The 20953-nt window shown below is 36.6% G+C and overlaps 1 protein-coding gene across 1 annotated transcript in view; it reads right to left on the reverse strand.

The window, feature by feature from the left end:
* LOC129226734 (fatty acid synthase-like) overlaps positions 1–20953 on the reverse strand; it is a 271075-nt gene that overhangs the window by 140193 nt on the left and 109929 nt on the right. The window contains exon 12 of the mRNA XM_054861363.1: positions 2851–3099. Coding sequence (XP_054717338.1) covers positions 2851–3099 — 249 coding nt within the window. The remainder of the gene's footprint in view (positions 1–2850; positions 3100–20953) is intronic.

Here is a 20953-nt window from a genome sequence, read left to right on the forward strand (position 1 = left end):
TGTACACTATGGGTTTCAAGCAATATGTTGATATACCAACTAGGTATAATGACCTAAGCTCATCCTGTATTGATCATGTCTTTTATAAATGTAATTACAGAATAGATAGAGCAGTAACAGCTGCAGTACATAAAACAACAATAACCGATCACTATGCATTACTAGTAAAAATTGATAACAAAAAATTATTAGAAAAACATTTAAAACGTAATCGGAGTAGCGAGCAAATAATTAAAACATGCATCGATTATAGAACTTTTGAACAGGATATTAAAGAAATTAATTTCTCAAGCTTAATAGATGAAAACATGGAGATAAATGATATTTATAACACTTTTATCAGTAAAATTAAGGAATTCATGGGAAAAAACAAGAAGATAAAAAAGCTAATAAATTAAAAAAACAATGGATTACACAAGAGTTAGTAAATATGATCAATAAAAAAGAAAAATTATATAAAAAAACAAAACAATTTCCTTATAATAAGGAATATAAAAATAATTATAAAGAATACAATAAACAATTAAAAAAGTTGATTAAAAAAGAAAAAGAGGATTTTTTTCATAAAAAATTTGTCCATGCTGGAAAAGATGGAAGAAAACAATGGAATATTATTAAAGATATTACAGGGGTTAAGAATAAGAATTCCATCGATGTAGATAATAGCAATGAACTAGTTGAAAAATTTAATGACTTTTTTATAAATTGTTGTTAGGAAATAAACGGCAATAGAGCATCAAACTATGATAATAACATCACACACTGAACAAATTCTATGTATATTTACCCAATGGAAATAAGTAAGGTTAAAAATATTATTGATAATATGCAAAATGACAAAACACCGGGACATGACGGAATTACAAGTAATGCACTTAAGATAATTGCTAATTATCATATAGAAATTGTGACAAAAATCATCAATATTAGTCTACAAAGAGGTGAATTCATAGAAGATCTAAAAAAAGCAATAATTACACCGATACACAAATCAGGTGCTAAAGATGACTGTAATAATTTCAGACCTATCTCAGTTCTACCATTATTCTCAAAATTATTGGAAAAATGTTATAGCTCTCAGTTGATGAATTTCTTAGAAAAATATGATTTTTTCCATAACGCACAGTACGGATTTAGGCAAAACAGAAATACTGAAAAAGCTGTATTAAAATTAGCAGGTGAAATTTATGCGATCATTAACGAAAACTATGAAACTTCAGCAGTATTTTTGGATTTACGTAAAGCATTTGACAGTGTAAGCATAAAGATTTTGATAAAAAAGTTATACAATGTTGGAATAAGAGGAATACCTTACAAATGGATATTATCCTATCTCACGGACAGAAAACAAGCAACAAAACTAAATAACTGTATAAGCAAATATAAAACAATAAAAACGGGAGTCCCTCAGGGATCAATTTTAGGTCCTTTACTTTTTTTCATATATATTAATGACAGGTTATACATTAAATTATACGGTACAATTACTCTATATGCAGATGATACAGCATTAACATATTCTGCAAGGAGCATTAATGATATAAAAAACCAAATAGAACTTGAGTTAACTGCTATAAATAAATGGTTAACTGACAATATGTTATCTCTTAATATAAATAAAACAAAATATATAAAGTTTGATTTAAAAAAGAATGGAATTAATAAAATTGATTTAGGCATAAAATATCACGAACTAACATGTGACTGCACAAATATCTGTAATTGCCCTACCATAGAAAGAGTCGAAAATATAAATTATTTAGGTATAACTTTTAGTGAAAATTTAAAATGGAAATGCCATACTGACAAACTTGTGAAGAAATTAAGAGGTAGAATACATTGGCTTTATCTATTGAGAAATATAGTTGGGAAAAAGTTTCTTAGATGTTTATTTTATGCTTGGATAAACTCAATAATTACGTATGGTATTTGTGCATGGGGAGGTGATTATGAAACAAATCTTACCAATTTAAATAGAACTTATGCAAAAATTTTTAAAATAATTTATGGATCTAAACAAGAACTTAAGAAAAACGATACTATTTTACAAAAGTCAGGGAAAATCTATAATATCAGAGAAATATATGCACAGAGAATATTGTATTTTTTGCTTAACAACAATAACTGGTTTGAAATTAATGAAAAACAATATAATACTCGAATTTCAGGTAAACAATATAAAGTTATAAAACCAAATAAAACGATTATTAAAAAGCAATTCTTTTACTTGGCACCGCGGCTGTTTAATGAACTAACGGAAGATGTTAGGAATGAGAAGAACTTCAAAAAAATATAAACAAGGGGTCAATGAATATATACAAAATAATGACATTCTATCAATAATTAACTTTTAGCTGATAAAATATACTGACTTGCCAACTGGGGGGGGGGGGATTTTGTATTTTATTTTTTATACTATTGAATGTTTCAATGCAAGTTATTGTGTTTTTTTTTCTGGAGTCAAACAGTCCAATAATTGTTCTGTGTAATATTTTTACTACTTGTGTAAAATTAATTTGTAAATATTACTGTTAATACATATTTGTGTTTGTACTCCATACTAAACCAATTAAAAAACACTGCGGACAGTGCCTTTGGCGCTCTTTAGTGTTGAATTTTATACTAACTCATGTTGAACTATAGTCAAGATTTTCTTAATATTTTGTTATGACGTTTGTAATTTATGTTTTATAATTTGTAAGTTTTTTTAACTTTACTTTTTTAATTTTGCTTACTGTTATGTATGTGTATTTTGTTTGTTAATAAATTTTATCTTATCTTATCTTTATCTTATCTTATTTTTACAAAAATAAATAAAAAAATAAAATAAATAAATGAGTTAATTAATACCCTCAACATTCATGTCCACAAGCTGTCTGAAATTAGGTCCATACTGATAACCATATATTTTCAGCTCATTATAAATATCTTCTCCACATATCGAAGAAGCAACATCTCCCGACTGGAAAATGGGTTCAGGCTCATCAAACGAAATGCTTTTTGGTTGGTAAATTTTACCACTTGAAACAATGGAATTCCCTTCAATTATCTCAAAAGTTCTGGACGCATCCAATATTGTCACTCGGAATGTTACTTTAGCTGAAAAAGACAAAATAGCTCAGTTAGATATTTAGAAATAATAACAATATATAACTTTAAAAAAAAAATTCTTAAGACTTTCTATAAGCCTATTTTGCACTCAAAAGTATAAGTAAAATACGTATATGATTACTTGCTTAAAACACTCAAAACTTGCAATTAATCTTAATACTGTTTTTATGTTTAGGCTAATTGTAAAACATCCGTTAAAACTTAAATTAAAAATTTCAAGTGTTATACAGGTTTCTACAATTTTCTTTTATCATAGTGCCTATATTTTTCTCTCAGTTTTTAATTTCTGTTTTATTAGCTGCATAAAAGTTTACTTACATAAAGATATAAATAGTAACCACACTTTTTTAATGCTTTGCTCTAGAAATTATATACTTACTATCTTACTACTATTATATATGCGAAAGTTTGTCTGTATGGATGTATGGATCTTTGTTACTCTTTCACGCAAAAACTACTGAACGGATTTAGATGAAACTTTACAATAATATAGCTTATGCATCAAAATAACACATAGGGTAGTTTTCGTCCCGTTATGGGGGGCAAAACCCCCTCAGGGGGGCAATAAAGCACAATTTTTGTATAAATTCTCTAATATTGGGATGAAAAAATACTTGCACATATTTACATTATATGTCCATCGAAAGCTCTGATTTTTCTGCTGAAGATGGCACCTGTTCGAAATTTCTAAGTAGAATAAAAAACGCGTAATGAGCTTTTTAGTTAAATGTTCGAAGGCTTTCCTCAACTCAATACAGTATTTAGTGTATCATCTCAACTCCCTGTCGATAGCGACAATTGTTGTATTGTTGACTATCTTTGCTTTTCGTGAATGTTCAAGGCTTTTCTCAAGTCAAATCTTGAAGTAAGATTTTTGCACAAGATTGGCAAATAATACATGATTTGGCTGATCATTTTCCACTTAAACGGAACTTTAATGTAATTAATGGTTTTTATTATTATTTATGCTGATTGAACACTTACTCATTATCCAATCAACCAGCAGATCGCCAAAATTTTTGCAGAAAGATTTCCGTAACTGATGCATTTGGCAGTTTTTTCAACGTCGCTGGCTCTAACTTAATTACGGCGGGAGTAATTTGCGTTTTTAGCTCGAACTTTTTTAGGCTTAGCTGAAATTTAAGCACTACTTTCTTCATTAAATCTATCAATAAAAAGTGAAGGAATTATCCCACAGTTTTCTTTTTGACACCATTGAAAAAAGCGACATTTTTTACTCCAGAAATATCTCGACCTTTGGTCGAAAAAAATAGCTTCTATCTTCAAAGAAAAAAAGTTAGAAGCGTTTTTAAATCAATTTCGAAATATGTCATTTTGATTCAGGTTGTGAACCACTTTATTTTCGCGTTTCCATGGATACGCTTTTTGAATCCATTGCATATTTTCTTATCTTGCATCTGATTTCTTAATCTTATTTTATTTCATGTTTCCATGGTTACGCTTTTAAAACCCATCTTTCGCATTTTAATTTCTTAAAAGTATTTTAATATCTGTCGTCATTGTTTGGAAGGGTAATTTTGCATGGTGTTTTTTTTTCTTTTATTTAAGTTATTCTTTTAATTTATTGTTGAATATATGTCACTTGACGCAATTTTTGTTCTCAAGGTAGACCGGGCAAAGCCGGGCAACGCAGCTCCTAATATATAAAGATTTGAAAGCTTCTGTTAATGTGATTTTATACCTTTTTTTGTGTTTCGCGAAACATTGAGTATTGCCAAAGAAAAAACACCCGCTTCACTCGCAAAAGGGCTGTGTTCCGGTAGCGTGGTCGCTTGGCACGTTGTGCGCTGAGCAGTTCAGTCTAGGATTATTGTTTTAACCGTTAATGTCATTCATTGTTTTGGCGATTTGTTTTGAAAGAAAAGAAACTTTTGATTTGTTTTTATCCGAGTGAAATGGGCGACATTTTCTTCTTTTTTTCTAATGATGATTTTTGAATGTTCCACGAGATGTTTTTTTTTTTTTTTTTTCGTTAGACGGATGAATTATGATAGCGTAGTTGTGGGGCAAGTTTGGCGATAAACAATAGAGCTGCAGAATTATTTTTACTTTTGAAAGATATCATTTAATGTCTTTTTTGGTTTATTTGGCGAAATATTTTAATTTGCAGTAAAAACCGCTTCACTCGCTAAATAGAGTTTTAAAGCAACTGTAAATCTAATTTAATGATTTGACGAAACGTTTTAAACTCCAAAGAAACTTAAATAATTTTTTTTTGAAAAGGTGTGTACGCACTTTATACAAAGAAAAACGATCATTTCAAATCAGGGGCGGAGGGGGCGTCAATTTTTTTATCCAACGAACTTCCATTAAATTTTTTGCTCGTGCATCGCTGTGCGGGTACTGCTAGTATTTCATACTTTTTAAGGGTGTAGAGCAGCAGACCTCCACGTGGTGCACACTGGGTTACGCTAAATCTGCTACAGCCTTCGCCATTTCTTTTATGTCTCAAGCATCAGACAGCCCAATTTTAGACCGTCTTTTTTCCCGGGTACTTTAAATTACGCTACTGCTAATTTGAACTTGGTGCAGCCTCTTCGTAGACATTCTTCCTCACAGGCAGAGTTAAGGGCTTCTGCCCTGGCTACTATTCATGAAGGGTATCCATTTCAAAATTGGCTTCACGTTTATACCGATGGATCTGCCACAGCCTCCACAGGGATGGCTGGTGCTGGCGCTTTTTCCAAATTTTTCAGCCTGAAGGAATCTCTTAGTGCCTGGTCAGATAATTTTGACGATGAAGTTTTTGAAATTTATATGTCTCTTAGTGCTGTCACTGAGCTCTCTTGCCAAAAAATTGTTATTTTTGTTGACTCCCAAGCTGCAATACAATCAATCACAGACTATAACCTTTTCCCAACAGAGACTGAGTTTGAATGTAAACTCATTATTAGTTCACTTCTTGAGGCCGGTAAAGATGTTGTGCTCCAATGGATACCAAGCCACTGCGGCATCCATGGCAACGAGCAACTTGACTTGTTGACTTGTTGACTAAAGAGGCTTCAACATTAAATTCGCCTTGCCTCCCGATCCCTCTTCGAAACGCCAACCGACATTTTGGGAGCAATATTAAGCTCAAAAGAATTTTATCTCTCCGTGGCATTGCCGGCGGAAAATCTTGGGCGTGTCTTCTTGAAGTCCAAACAAGACTGCAACTTTCCCTTCTCCCTAGAGTTGAAGCGTTTACATCTTTTCGTCTCATTACTGGTCACGACTACTTAAAAAAGCCCATCTTTTTAAAATCGGACTGGCCAGCTTCCCGCTATGCCCACTATGTGAAGGGACTAAGCAAGTGACAGGGGAGTATCTTTTTGATTGCCCCGTTCTTCTCGACGTGCTGAAGGATGTCGTTTTCAGGGAGCTTTCCCGCTCTGCTACTGCATCTCTGTTGTATTGGACTGCAAGGCGCCTTATGACCGAGAGGACGTTGATGGGCGTAAATTAAAAAAAAAAAAATACTTTTTAGCCCAACAAAGCTTATTTAAAGTCTTTAGAATTAAAAAATATACATACAAACTATTTTATTTTATTGCAAAAAAATTTCGTTACAAAATTTACTTGAGGTGACACTTTTAGAAATTTTAAGTAGTAGGGGACACCGGGGCAGGTTTTCGCGCTTTTTTTAAATTAGTTTTTATATTTTTTTATTTATTTACCTAAGTTTGAAAAAACTATTCTACACCATTCAGAGAAACCTTGGCTACAACATGGAATTACTTACATCAGTTAATTAAGCTTTGTTTTACAGAAAAATAGTTTTAAGTGTCGTTATGTCACGTGCGAAAAAGTGCCCCGTGACCGGGGCAAGTTTTCGCATGCACTTATATCAATATAATTCAGAAAATCAAACAAAATATTTTCAAGGTAGGTTATTTATTGATTTTCAGTAAATATTGAAAAAAACTCATCAACAACTTGGCTACTTAATAATTTTAATACATGTAGGACTGTTAAAAACACTAAACGTCATTGTCACTGTCACAATTAATGCATACAAAGAACATAGGGTTTTCTTTGATGCAAGACTCGTGGGCCCATCTTTTGCAACGAGTGAACTTTACCCATATCTCTTTAGCCTTAGATTTACTGTACAATTCTATGCAGTAAATGCAAGCACAGTCTTTTTCCTCTTCATCACTTGATTCTTCATTTTCTTCGAGCTTGTTAGGTTTTCCAATTTGTTTCTTAAATAAAATCTTTTTTGCGATTTTCTTATCTTTCTTCTCATTTTTCATTTGTTTTCTCTGCTTAGAATGTTGCTGCTCTAGTCTAAGCTGCTCTTTGACCTGAGTGTCGGTCAAAATGGCCGACTTTCTCTTCTTTCTTCCTTTGCCGGCCTGTTTTCTCGGACCCGCTTTTCCCAGAGGTCTCACTTCTTCTGGGGTATACTACACTGCTACACTTTTCATACTTCTTCCTTCTTTTACTTTGTTGACAGCTTCTACCATAGTCTCTATGGTGTACTTGCTTCTTTCAGATTTCTTTTTGTAGTGTCGTACCACGACAAATCTGAAAACCCAACACACAGATCAATATCAAGTCATAATAATCAAGTCGTTCTGTGAACATATCAGTTTAATGCTATTTTTATAAACACTTAGGCCTATTTTGTTTTAACATGTATCTCTGATGAATGATTGAGATTGTGATTTATTTTTGTTTAAAAATATAAGTTGTCATATAAGAAGCTTACCTTTTTCATGTGTATTTAACTATTTATGCTTCATTTAAGAGTAAATAATATAATAAACATCGATAAATAGTAGCGATAGAAGGGGGCGGGGCATACCTTCGATGTGACGGGACACGTTTTCGATGCGAAAATATGCCCCGCTTTGTATTCGAAAACGTGCCCCGTCGCCAAAAAAAGAATTCTATGGACAAACTATTACATTGCATGTAGCTCCTAAATGTGCTCTTTCGAAATATTACAACAGACAAAAACTTAACTTAAGACGTATATGTTTGTTTTCAGTTTAAATGAGGTCATCAAAATTTACTTACCTGTATAAAAACAAGTGAAACTGACGTTACGCAGCGATGTGAACAGCCATTCAACTGAAACTCTCGTAGTTGTCGTCTAGTGGCTCAGCCTTTCAACTAGTCTGGTCGGTACTTCGCTCTACCGGCTCGTTAATGAGTTAAAGTCAAATCGAAAACGTGCCCCGTGCGAAAACCTGCCCCGCTCTCCCCTATATTTACCTCTTATACCTAACTATATTTCAAAAAAAGCAAGTGTTCGCCAAATTATAACATCACTTGAGTTTGCCTTGAAATTAACCCTGATTTTCCTCCAAAACGACCCAGCTTGGAACATCCGAATACATACTAAATTTCAACGTTCTAAGGCAAACGATTTTTGAGTTATGCGAGATACATACGTACGTACATACGCACATATGCACATACAGACGTCCCGAGACAACTCGCGATAATCAACTCGGGGATCGTCAAAAAGGATGTTTTGGACGTCCATACGTTCTTAGGTACATATGCACGTGCTGTTAGGCCAAAAATAACACTCAACATTTATTCGGTGGTGAAAAAAATTAAAATATAGGCCGATATTTGATTGAATTTTTTTTTCGTGAATACAGTACTTCCTTTACTATGTAAAAGGAAGTATATAGATAAAAAATTAACACTGAAATTCTCTGTAGAATAAATGTATTACACTTATGTGTATCAAGAGAAAATACTTTATATATTTACCGATTATTTTCTCTTCATATTTCAAGTTTTTTTCCTCGAATTTAAAAGCAAATTTGAACAAGTGCAAAGTTAAAAAAAAGAAAAGCTTTTGAAAATGCTTTTAAACAGATGACTTGATTTGAATGAAAGAAAGTTTCAAAAATCTAAATGCCACGGAAATATAAGTTCGTTGCTTGAGGCTCCTGGGGCCCTGCCCCTTATCCTCTGGTGTGGTATGTTGATAGTTCCCCGGTTGGGGCCATGGCTTTATTTTGGCGCAGAAGATGGTTGCGTGGATGTACGAGAGATGTGGCTTCCTCTAACGGGAGTACCATAATGGTTAGCCGAAGGCTCTTCAAAGTAAATTTCAACTAAAGTTCTTCTTTATTTAAATAAGTTTAAGTATTTTTTTTTTTCGCTTCCTACATATTTTTTTAAAGTTTTATACTTTTTTCCCCCCTGGGGGATTTCTAGGCTATTTGAATGAATAAAAATAAAATAAAATTAAGACAATGATAAAATGTTGATAAGAAATTTAAAAAGAAAATAGTGAAATGAAAATAGATAGGAGCATGCTCCCAGCCAGAGTGTAGCACAATAACTAGAGTCGAAACGAGGTATGAACCCGATAAGGGATTCACTCACCCCGTTTCGAAATTGAAACTAAGCTAGCAGAGCGCGAGGCCTGCGAGAATTAGCCGGATCCAATGGATCGTAATTTGGAAGGATGTTAAGTAGTGGATTGCCAACACGGGGGATGTTGTAGTGAAATCTCTTGGCGAGCTTTTTGCAAAAGTTGTGGAGCGTCGGGATGCCAACCTCTTCCACCAGCTTGTCCGTACGGACGTACCAGGGGGGGTCGCACGCCGCTCGAACCATCACTCTCTGCAAGTTCTCAACTCTGTTAAAGTTAGAGATTGCAGAAGTCGCCCATATGGGCGCTCCATAGGTAATAATGGGTCTTAGGCAGGACTTATAAATGAGCAGTTTATTATCCGTTGATAAAACGCTTTTTTTGTGCAGGAGACAATTTAGTGGTTTTTTGGAAGTGAGGTACTTCTTGCGTACCTCTTCAATGTGAGGTCGCCAGGTTAAATTACGGTCGAACGTTATGCCTAAATATTTCGCCCGCTGAGACCAATCAATCGGGTCGGTATAAAGATGCAGTTTAATAGGAGGGAGCTCAGTTGTTCTTGTAAAAAAGCAGGTAGCTATACTTTTGTTGGCATTAACTTTGATTTTCCAAGTCCTTAGCCAGATATCTAGATGTGTTAAGTGGTTTTGAATTGCTGAAAAGGCTTGATAAAGTCCCTGAGCGGAGGCTAGTATGCAGGTGTCATCTGCATAAATGGCAAGATGCGTGTTGTCCATGTGTGGGATATCGTTTGAGAAAATTGAGTAAAGAGTTGGGCCTAAGAGGCTGCCTTGGGGGGGGGGGGAGGCACCCCGGCCCGTATGTGTCTAGGTGTTGAGAGAGTTTCTCTCACTCGAACGATAAAGTGCCTATTCATAAGATAGGAGCTGATAATGTTTATGAGTGCATGAGGTAACCCAAGGCGTATAAGTTTGTAAATTAGCGCATCAATCCAAACCCTATCGAATGCCTTCGCTATGTCAAGGAAAAGCCCGATGGTTTTCTGATGATTTTTTTCAGCCTCTCTGATTAGTTCTGTGACTCTAAGTAGTTGGTGGTTTGTAGAGTACTTCCTGCGGAAGCCGAACAAAAAATCTAAATGATCCGTAAAATTTAAACTGCCCAAAGTCCACAAATACATGCTTAAGTTCAACCTTGAAATGAGTTTGTTAAATATATAATCAAAATTAATTTTATAACTATCATTGTTTTTCATTGCTTTTTCCTACAATTAAAAAGCTGAAGTAATTTGTATACATTATGAAAGAGAAAGTAGGTAACAAAATGTTCTTTAAAAACTCTGAAATTAAGCAGAAAAAATAATAATAAGATAAAATATGAATAATTTTAAGCTATGTTCAATCTCCATCTACATTTGGATTCGCGCACTGGTTATAAATGTACTCTACTGAGTTATTGCGGCGCTTTTTCTTTGAAAACCAGAAAAAAATACTTTAGTAGAGAGATTTAAGGCCCAAATGTCGTTTAAATATCACATATTCCTGTTATAAAAATGTTTTATCTATCATGAATCAAAAATTAAGTTTTAAAGATACTAGTGATTTTAAAGAATAAAATTGCGTTTAAATGTCATTTGTTTAAAAACTCCTGAATTTTCATGAAAATTTCAGGTTGTGTTTGTAATACTATAATAAGAAAAAGTAAAGTTCCTTTTTTTTTAAAAAATCTAATTTGTTTGTCCCTGAACAGAGGTCCAAGTTTAAGGTCGTGAATATACTAAATATGTAATCGTTTTGTTCCAAAATCAATAAGTGACGCATGCCATTTTTTAATGTATGGTTACATTTGATACTAGGTACAGTTAAGCATGAATAATTTGGTGGCTTACTTTTAGTTTTGGGGGCAAAGGTTAATTGAAAATTATATTTTCGCTACTTTTTTTGCCTTGTCTATGCCCGAATGTCTGCTAAAGTCAAAAATGACCCTCAGAAACAGGTATAGGATAAACTATTCACCATAGTATAGTACTCAGAAAAAAAAACAGTAGCATAAGTTATTCTTTGATTCGGCAGTTAAATGGTCTCAAAAGTTATTTTCAAAAAAAGTTCAAGTTTCAAGGGCAATAACGCTGTGCACCAATTTCAAAAAAGTTTGAGACACAGCTGTAGTTATAGTTCGTGTGGTGTAGTTTAAGGGCCAAGTTAGAAACCCATGGCATCTAATCAACTTTTTTAATAACACGGTCTCAAAGTTGATAATTTGAAATAAAAAGAATCAAAGTTTTAGTAATTTTTTCTAAAAGAACGGAGTCAATAACTTTGAGCAAAAGCTCTAATTCTACTTTACGTTGTGAAGTTTTAGACTGGTGTCAGAAACTCGTGAGATCTAATCAGTTTTCTTAAATTAACAGTCTCAAAAATGATGTTTTCAGTATAAAAGCGTGCTTTTTCACGAGTTTACGTGCTACACAAGTGCGTGCTATACAAAACATAATAAACTCAAACTCACAAAAATAATAGAACGTATCAACAGTCAAATGTACTTTAAGTTGCCAAAATTTCGGACTTTCTGTGTGATAAAAGCCTGCAACCTTTATCAAAACATGGTAATTCGTGTCACAAAGCTGATCCGTGATTTTGGAGTACTATTATTTGGAGATCCTCAGGATTATGATCTCCGAAGCTGAAAATTTGCAAACAGGACAAAAAAGTAAGGAAAACCGCATTTTTAAATAATTTTTAAATGACCTGTTCGGTCTGAGATTTCTCAGGATCTGAAAACCGTTGAGATACAAAGGCGAATATCCGGTTTACAGGCGGAAATAGCAGCATCTATTCGTTTAGCAGAGATGCCAATTTGACTTTTTCAGATGTGTGTTAACCTCTAAATTAAGCAGAGTCTCATTGAAACGAACAGAACACGAGCATTAAATTTTTTCTTCCCTCATTCAGATAGATTTGTCATAACTGACAATGTGTCAATTCCATAGCAATAGTGGGCAGACAGTAAGTGTTTTTTTTAAAAACAGATGAAAGGTACTAATGTATTAGGGTGCTTCAGTGAAATGACTCAAAAGCATTGAGATCAAAGGAGACTATGAATTATGATTAAATTAAAAAAAAAAAGTCCTCCTCGGAATATTATTACAATATTCCTCGGTATTTTAATACAATAAAATGAGGTGAATCGGAATACTATGAAACTTTGACCATTAAAAAAAAAGTAACTAAAGATTTTTTTCTAATTTGTTTTTTTTAAGCTGAAACTATTATTGTGTTTTGCCCTAGGAATTATAGGCAAAAACAAAACATTTTGTACAGTTTGTATTTACATGTAAAACCGATTGACCTCGCAACAAGGGGTGAACTGGAACTCATGTTAAAATCTTTATTTGTAACTATTCAACCTGTGTTACAATTTATAATAAAATATTTAAAAAAAAAATTCTTAATTATAAAGACATTTTCTATAAGCTAATTTTCTATAGTCAGCCCTAAAATGTATGAAATAAAATAAGTACATCGTTTTATGACTAAAACACTAAATATTACAGTTGATAAGTTATAGAAAAAGAGATTTATTTTCGAAAATATTTTATTTTTGAATAAAAGGAACATTAAAAAAAAAAAATATAATAATAGTTTGAAATTTTACATCCGGAATTCAAATTATATTTTTCGCAATCACGAGTGTGTGTGTGTTTGTGTCTGTGTGCGGGCATAAGTGTGTGTATGTGTGCGTGCGTGTATGTATGTGCTTGTATGTGTGTGCGTGTGTGTGCGCGCGTGTATGTATGTGTGTGTGCGCGTGTATGTATGTATGTGTGTGTGCGCGTGTATGTATGCGTGTGTGTATGTGTGTGTATGTGTGTGTATGTATGCGCGTGTATGTTGGATGTGGACGCAACCTGGAGACTTTGCTAGCTAGAGGAGCAGCGTCGGGAGGCTGGTCGACGGTGGTGCTGCAGAGGGAGGCGGGGAGAAAATAAAATCATAGGAACGCCAAAAGCAGTCAAGTTAGAACAATAAGCAATGTGATTGCTCAAAAAAAAGACCAACATAACACACAGCGAAAATCTTTCGACGCAAGATTGTACTTGCTCTCTAAAATGTCAAAGAACTTATTGACCATTTTATAACTGAAACTAGAAGCTTGAGTTTCAAACTACCAGAGAATGTAGTACTAACAGACTTTTTGTCTTAATAAATCAGTAGGACATGTTATTTTTCTCAGTCTCTCGAAAGGCCAATTTCCAGAATTTGTCGGAAGTGATTCCAAAAACGTCTTCTCTAGTTTCAAAATATTGTTACAAATTCTGTAAATAGTAATTATTGTAGTAACGTAACCTGTAAATAGTTTCCCGTAATGAATATACAACCCCTTAACATATGGCTAAAGTATACAACCCCCTATTCTTTTTTTTCTTATTTCATTCACTGATTTTATCAATGGAAGTGTAGTTGTAAAACGGTCTACGCATTTCTGGAAGCAGAAAGAATGTTGTGGAAAATTCTTCGATGTTTATAAAAGCCGTTAGCGATGGATAAACAAGAGAGTTTCGATTCAGATTTCGAACTGTTAGCTCCGTTTATAGCGAGGCATTTCGCTGTGTTGTTTTCGTATTTGGAAGTAAATACGTGTGTAAACGTTGAGTTTACGGTGTTGTGTGATAATTGATTTATTGCTGATGAATAATTTAGCAGTTGTTGGCGATCTTTCCTGTACATAGTGTAAATAAATTTCCTGTGTTTTTATCAAGAACTGTGTTTTCATTTCAAGAAAGTGGAAGTCACACCGAATCCGTTACAATTTGGCGCCCAACGTGGGGCTTCTTCTGGACTTTCTTGGAGTAAGTTTGACTTTGGACATTTTTTTCATAAAGACTGTTTGAATTTATAGACTTTGTTTTTATGGTGATTACTCGCGCAATGGATGACCAATTAAAACAACTTCTGGAAGCAATTAATGCTGCAAAAAGTGACTTGGCTGAAAGTTTGGCGGCTAACCAAGAGCAATTAAAAAATGATATGGCGGCTAATCAAGAACAATTAAAAAATGATATGGCGGCTAATCAAGAACAATTAAAAAGTGATTTGACTGCAAGTTTTACTGCAAATCAAGAACAATTAAAAAATGACATTGCGGCTAATCAAGAACAATTGAAAAGTGATTTAATGGTACTGAAAAATGATTTAGCTTCTAACCAAGAGGAAATTAAAAATGACCTTACTTCGGTAAAGACTGTGATGGAAAACAAATTTAATGAGATAGAGCATCGAGTTGATGCTTTTGATGAAAAGTTTGAAACAGTAGAAAACCGTATCGCAACAGTTGAAAATAATGTGGATGAGAAAATTAAAAACATGGAAAGGAGATTGGCGATCGCGGAAAGCAGCTCTGTACAGTTTGGCGCTCCCACATCGGTTGCTCGACCGTCCATTAAACTTGCCACATTTGATGGGAAAACTTCGTGGCAGGTTTACAAAACTCAATTCATGATAGTGGCGGAAGCGAACGGATGGGACTCTGCTACCAAGGCCTGCCATCTTGCAGCATCCCTGAGAGGTGACGCAGCGGACATTCTTCAGACCCTTCCGGACAGCCAGCGCCTGGATTTCGCCGCCCTCACATCTGCGTTGGAGCTTCGCTTCGGTGAGAAGTGCCAGAAAGATTTCAGCCGACTCCAGTTGAAGTCCCGTTTCCAGAAAACCGGGGAAACCATGCAAGAGCTAGCGGCGGACGTCGAGAGACTGTCTCATCTTGCTTTTTGCGACTGTCCTGCGGATGTTCGAGACAACCTGGCACTCAACTACTACATCGACGGGGTTCGAGATCCGGAAATCCAGAAAGCTCTACGGATGGCGGATGTCAAAGACCTGAGTTCTGCTGTTGTGTATGCGATGAAGTTGGAGGCCGCCCAGCAAGCAACCCGCAAGGATCGCCATTCAATCCGCGGCGTGAAAACTGATGAGCCTGATCCGGTTTCGTCACGCTTTGCTGAACTGGAAAAGCAAATAAAAGAAATTGCAGGAATCCTCAAAAGGACTTCGGCTCCCAAGTACCAAAATGGACAATCACTTAAGTGCTGGAAATGTGGCGGCGAGGGTCACTTACGAAGAAATTGTGAAGCTCGCCAAGAAACCAGAGGGAAGAGCACCTCTCCCTCGCAGGTCCAGGAAAACTAAGCCATGGCAATCTCGCGGGGCGGAGGTCGCCAAATTGGAATGAGCCCCATCTTAAAGTTTTCCAGATTTCATCGACGAGTGGCGGCAGTAATGGACTGTTTGTTTACGCTTATGTAAACGGGTTTCCCTGCGAACTGATTATTGACACTGGAGCCAATGTTACAATCATTAGAGCAGATGTGGCTCGTCAATTTGGACTCAACATTCTATGGACGCCGCCCTGTGTTACCCTCCAAACTGTGACAGGTGACAAGATCGAGATTGAAGGTAAAGTAAACTTAGAAATTGTGTTTGGAAATGCCACTTACCATCATACGGCATTCGTTGCTGCTATCACAGACCCCTTCATTCTCGGATTGGACTTTTTAAAGAAGTATGACTTCAACCTCGACTTCAAGACTAACGAGCTGCACTCGACGAGAGAAGACATAGCAGTCTTTCCCGCAAAAAGTGATGTAAAATCCGCTCATCAAATAATTGCCCAAACAGATTTATCAATTCCCTCAAGGTCAGAATCATTAATACCCGGCTCCATTGAAGAAAGCAATAGTTTTAGATTTGGACTCATTGAATACCCCAACTTAAGCAATAACCCAAAAGGAGTGCTGGTGGCGTCTACGCTTGTGGACCTTTCCAAGGATGTAATTCCTGTGAGAGTCGCCAACGTGAGTGAAAGGCCAAGGAATATCCGGAAAGGCGAAGTGTTAGCAACTTGTACTCCCGTAAACTGCATCATTAGAAGAATCAATTCCCCCGAGACTGTGTCTTCTGAGTCCTTGACATCGAAGTTAATTGGGAGTGCACCCTTATCGAAGGATCAAAGAACTGCTGCGGAACAATTGGTGGACGACTTCAAGCATCTGTTTTCATCTACATCGGAGGATGTGGGCCGGACGAATTTAACGCAGCATAGGATCTACACTGGAGAACACCCCCCTATTAAACAGCATCCAAGACGACTACCGTTCGCCAAGAAGGAAGAGGTTGAGACCCTCCTGAAAGAGATGAAGGAGAATGATGTAATCGAACCCTCATCCAGTCCTTGGGCCTCTCCCATCGTCTTGGTCCGAAAGAAAGATGGCTCCACCAGATTTTGTGTCGATTACCGACGACTGAATGAAATCACCAAGAAAGACAGTTACCCTCTTCCACGGATAGACGACACCTTAGACACTCTTTCCGGACACAAGTGGTTTTCGACCCTGGACTTGAAGAGCGGCTACTGGCAGGTTGAGATACACCCTGATGACCGAGAGAAGACAGCGTTTACAACTGGACAAGGCTTATGGCAGTTTAAAGTGATGCCCTTCGGCCTCTGCAATGCACCAGCTACGTTCGAGCGTCTTATGGAGACAGTGTTAAGAGGACTTTCCTACGAATCCTGTCTGGTCTACTTAGACGATATCATCATCGTGGGACGCAGTTTCGAAGAACATCTGGCAAATCTTAGGAAGGTGCTGCAGAAGCTTAAGGAAGCCAATCTGAAGTTAAGCCCGTCCAAATGTAATTTGTTCCGCCGGGAAGTGAACTACCTTGGTCATATCATCTCTTCTGAAGGTGTACAAACCGATCCAGAAAAGGTATCTGCAGTCAAGAGTTGGAGTCGTCCCGAAGACATCCATCAGCTGCGAAGTTTCCTGGGGCTCTGCACGTACTACAGGAAGTTTGTAAAGGGTTTTTCCAACATTGCACGACCTTTGCATAAGCTGACGGAGAGCAAGCAAAAGTTTGAATGGTCCAAAGAATGCGAAGATGCATTTCTACGACTGAAGGAGGCTTTAACATCAACGCCTATCCTCTCCTATCCTCAGCCTGAAAAATCCTTTATCCTGGACACTGATGCGAGCAACGAGGGCATCGGAGCTGTTTTGTCCCAAGAAATTGACGGAAATGAACATGTCATCGCTTACTGGAGCAAATGCTTATCCAAGTCGGAGCGAAATTACTGCGTCACCAGAAAGGAGTTACTGGCCATAGTGAAAGCTGTAGAACACTTCCATCATTACCTCTACGGCCGAAAATTTCTGCTTCGGACAGATCATGCCTCATTAACTTGGCTTTTGAACTTCAAAAATCCGGAAGGCCAGATAGCCAGATGGATACAGCGGCTCCAGGAATATGACATGGAGATCAAGCATCGAAAAGGGTTATCTCACGGTAATGCTGACGCTTTATCAAGGAGACCCTGTCCTGAGAACTGCCACTATTGTTCCCGAATCGAGAAACAGTATGGAACGGCTAGCCCTACCGCCTATCAGGTGACAGTGACTCCAACATCATCAGAACCTGATCCATGGAGTGATGACCAAGTTCGAAAAGATCAACTTGAAGACCCCGACATAAAACCAATTTTAGAGTTCATGGAAAGTGACAGTCGACGCCCTAGCTGGCAGGACGTTTCCATCTTCAGTCCTGCAACAAAAAGATACTGGGCTTTATGGAACTCACTCCATTTACGGAACGGCGTGCTACACCGGAAATGGGAATCTGACGACGGCAAAACGTCTAGGTGGCAGTTACTACTTCCCCGATCAAGGATTTCAGATGTTCTGAAAGAAATACATAGTAGTGCGACTGGAGGACATTTTGGTGTCTTGAAAACCCTCAATAAAGTTCGGGAGCGCTTCTTCTGGAGCAAGGCGAAGGATGACGTGGAGAAGTGGTGCCATTCTTGTGACGCCTGTGCTGCTCGTAAAGGACCGAAGAAGAGAAGCAGAGGGAAGCTACATCTATACAACGTTGGAGCTCCTTTCGAACGAATTGGGATTGACATCCTGGGTCCTCTACCAAGAACTGCTGATGGGAACAAATACATTCTTGTTTCCATCGACTACTTCACCAAATGGCCGGAAGCATATCCCATTCCAGATCAAGAGGCTACCACCGTAGCAGAGACTCTAGTCCAACACTGGATCTCGAGATATGGAACACCTTTGCAGATTCATTCCGATCAAGGGAGGAATTTCATCTCTGCTGTGTTTAAGGGTCTATGTCAAATTCTCGGAATTGAGAAAACTAGGACAACACCACTACACCCACAATCGGACGGCATGGTGGAGAGATTTAACCGCACAATCCTGAACAATCTCTCACTTATGGTATCCAGAAATCAGCAGGATTGGGACAAGAAGCTACCTTTGTTCCTGCTGGCCTACCGCAGTGCTGTCCACGAGACTACCGGATATGCCCCATCTCAGATGCTCTTCGGACGAGAGCTTCGGCTACCTTGTGATCTCGTCTTCGGTCGTCCTCCGGATGCGCCTGCATCGCCTGAGGAGTACATCCAGGATCTCCAGGCCCGGTTGGAAGACGTTCATAACTTCGCACGAGAGCGAATCAACATCGCGGCGGAGAAGATGAAGACCCGATACGACACAAGGTCTACTGGACATGAATTCAACGAAGGCGACAAGGTTTGGTTATGGAATCCCATCCGACGGAAAGGTCTGTCACCCAAATTGCAGTCGCATTGGGATGGACCCTACAAAGTCCTTAACCGACTAAATGACGTCGTAGTGAGGATCCAAAAATCACCTAATGCAAAACCTAGGGTTGTACATTATGATCGGTTAGCCCCATACTATGGCCATAGTTCATGAGTATTACGTAAACAACCATGGTTGATAACATAAAAGTTGTAGATAATTTTTTTTGCTTTTAATGTTTAGTAATATTTCTTGTTATTATTGTGTTTTCTGTATCTGTTAGTTATTAATTAATGTGTATATTTGTAAACTTGTGATAGAAGTTTGGCACCCTTTCTGGGGATTGTACTGCCCGGGACGTGCAGTCCTTAGGAAGGGGGCAATGTTACAAATTCTGTAAATAGTAATTATTGTAGTAACGTAACCTGTAAATAGTTTCCCGTAATGAATATACAACCCCTTAACATATGGCTAAAGTATACAACCCCCTATTCTTTTTTTTCTTATTTCATTCACTGATTTTATCAATGGAAGTGTAGTTGTAAAACGGTCTACGCATTTCTGGAAGCAGAAAGAATGTTGTGGAAAATTCTTCGATGTTTATAAAAGCCGTTAGCGATGGATAAACAAGAGAGTTTCGATTCAGATTTCGAACTGTTAGCTCCGTTTATAGCGAGGCATTTCGCTGTGTTGTTTTCGTATTTGGAAGTAAATACGTGTGTAAACGTTGAGTTTACGGTGTTGTGTGATAATTGATTTATTGCTGATGAATAATTTAGCAGTTGTTGGCGATCTTTCCTGTACATAGTGTAAATAAATTTCCTGTGTTTTTATCAAGAACTGTGTTTTCATTTCAAGAAAGTGGAAGTCACACCGAATCCGTTACAATATTATTCTCCAATTATACCACTATTTCGGAAGGCTTATCTCCTAAATTTCTAATAAGTGACTAAGGTAACAACAAACCGGTTTTTATCTTCCATGCGATTGATTAAAGTTGCTTTCAAGACTCTATACTGTCCGCAGACTTCGTTAAGGTCCATACCATCATTTCTGTAAGCTACTGTAGCACGTTACTTGCTCTCACTCGTTCACTGGCCATACTTTACTATTTTTTTTTTTTCAGGAACATCAAAAGTATTTGAAACTGTAATATCATGGTTTAAATTTTTAATCAGTTTTATAAAAGAATTGAGTTGAAATTTTAATAAAGTAAGAGAGTTTTCATGAATTACTGATAGACTTTTTTTCATTATTACCATATTTTTTTTTAAACAATTGAGTATTTTTCAAAGTTAATTAAGCTGAAGTTACTACAATATTTGCAATTTTCTATGAATGAACCATTTTGTCGGGTGGTCCATTCATGAAAACACCTAGCGGTCCAATGATAGAAACTGCGTCATTTTTAATATTCTTATAGGTGTTACTGCTGTGACGAATCATGATGAAACATTGAAACATGAAGTATGGGGAATTGTACTTGAAAAGGCACTCTTTTAAGTTAATGTTCACGTTTAATTGATCAGTGATATTCAAAGCATGTTATAACTAAACGAAAATTTCAATAATTAGTAAGATAATAGTGGAAATCTTATCTGATCGATTAACAATATGTTGAAGTAATTTTAACTTCCTGACTGCAGTAGACTGTTTTCAGACAAAGGAAGGTAGGGGAGACCGAGGCAGGTTTTCGCACGGGGCACGTTTTCGATTTGACTTTAACTCGTTAACGAGCCGGTAGAGCGAAGCACCGACCAGATTAGTTGAAAGGCTGCGCCACTGGACGACAACTACGAGAGTTTCAGTTGGATGGCTGTTCACATCGCTGCGTAACGTCAGTTTCACTTGTTTTTATTCAGGTAAGTAAATTTTGATGACCTCATTTAAACTAAAAACAAACATATTCGTCTTAAGTTAAGTTT

Source organism: Uloborus diversus, chromosome 7 (genome assembly GCF_026930045.1).
Source record: "Uloborus diversus isolate 005 chromosome 7, Udiv.v.3.1, whole genome shotgun sequence".
Classification (NCBI taxonomy): Eukaryota; Metazoa; Arthropoda; class Arachnida; order Araneae; family Uloboridae; genus Uloborus; species Uloborus diversus.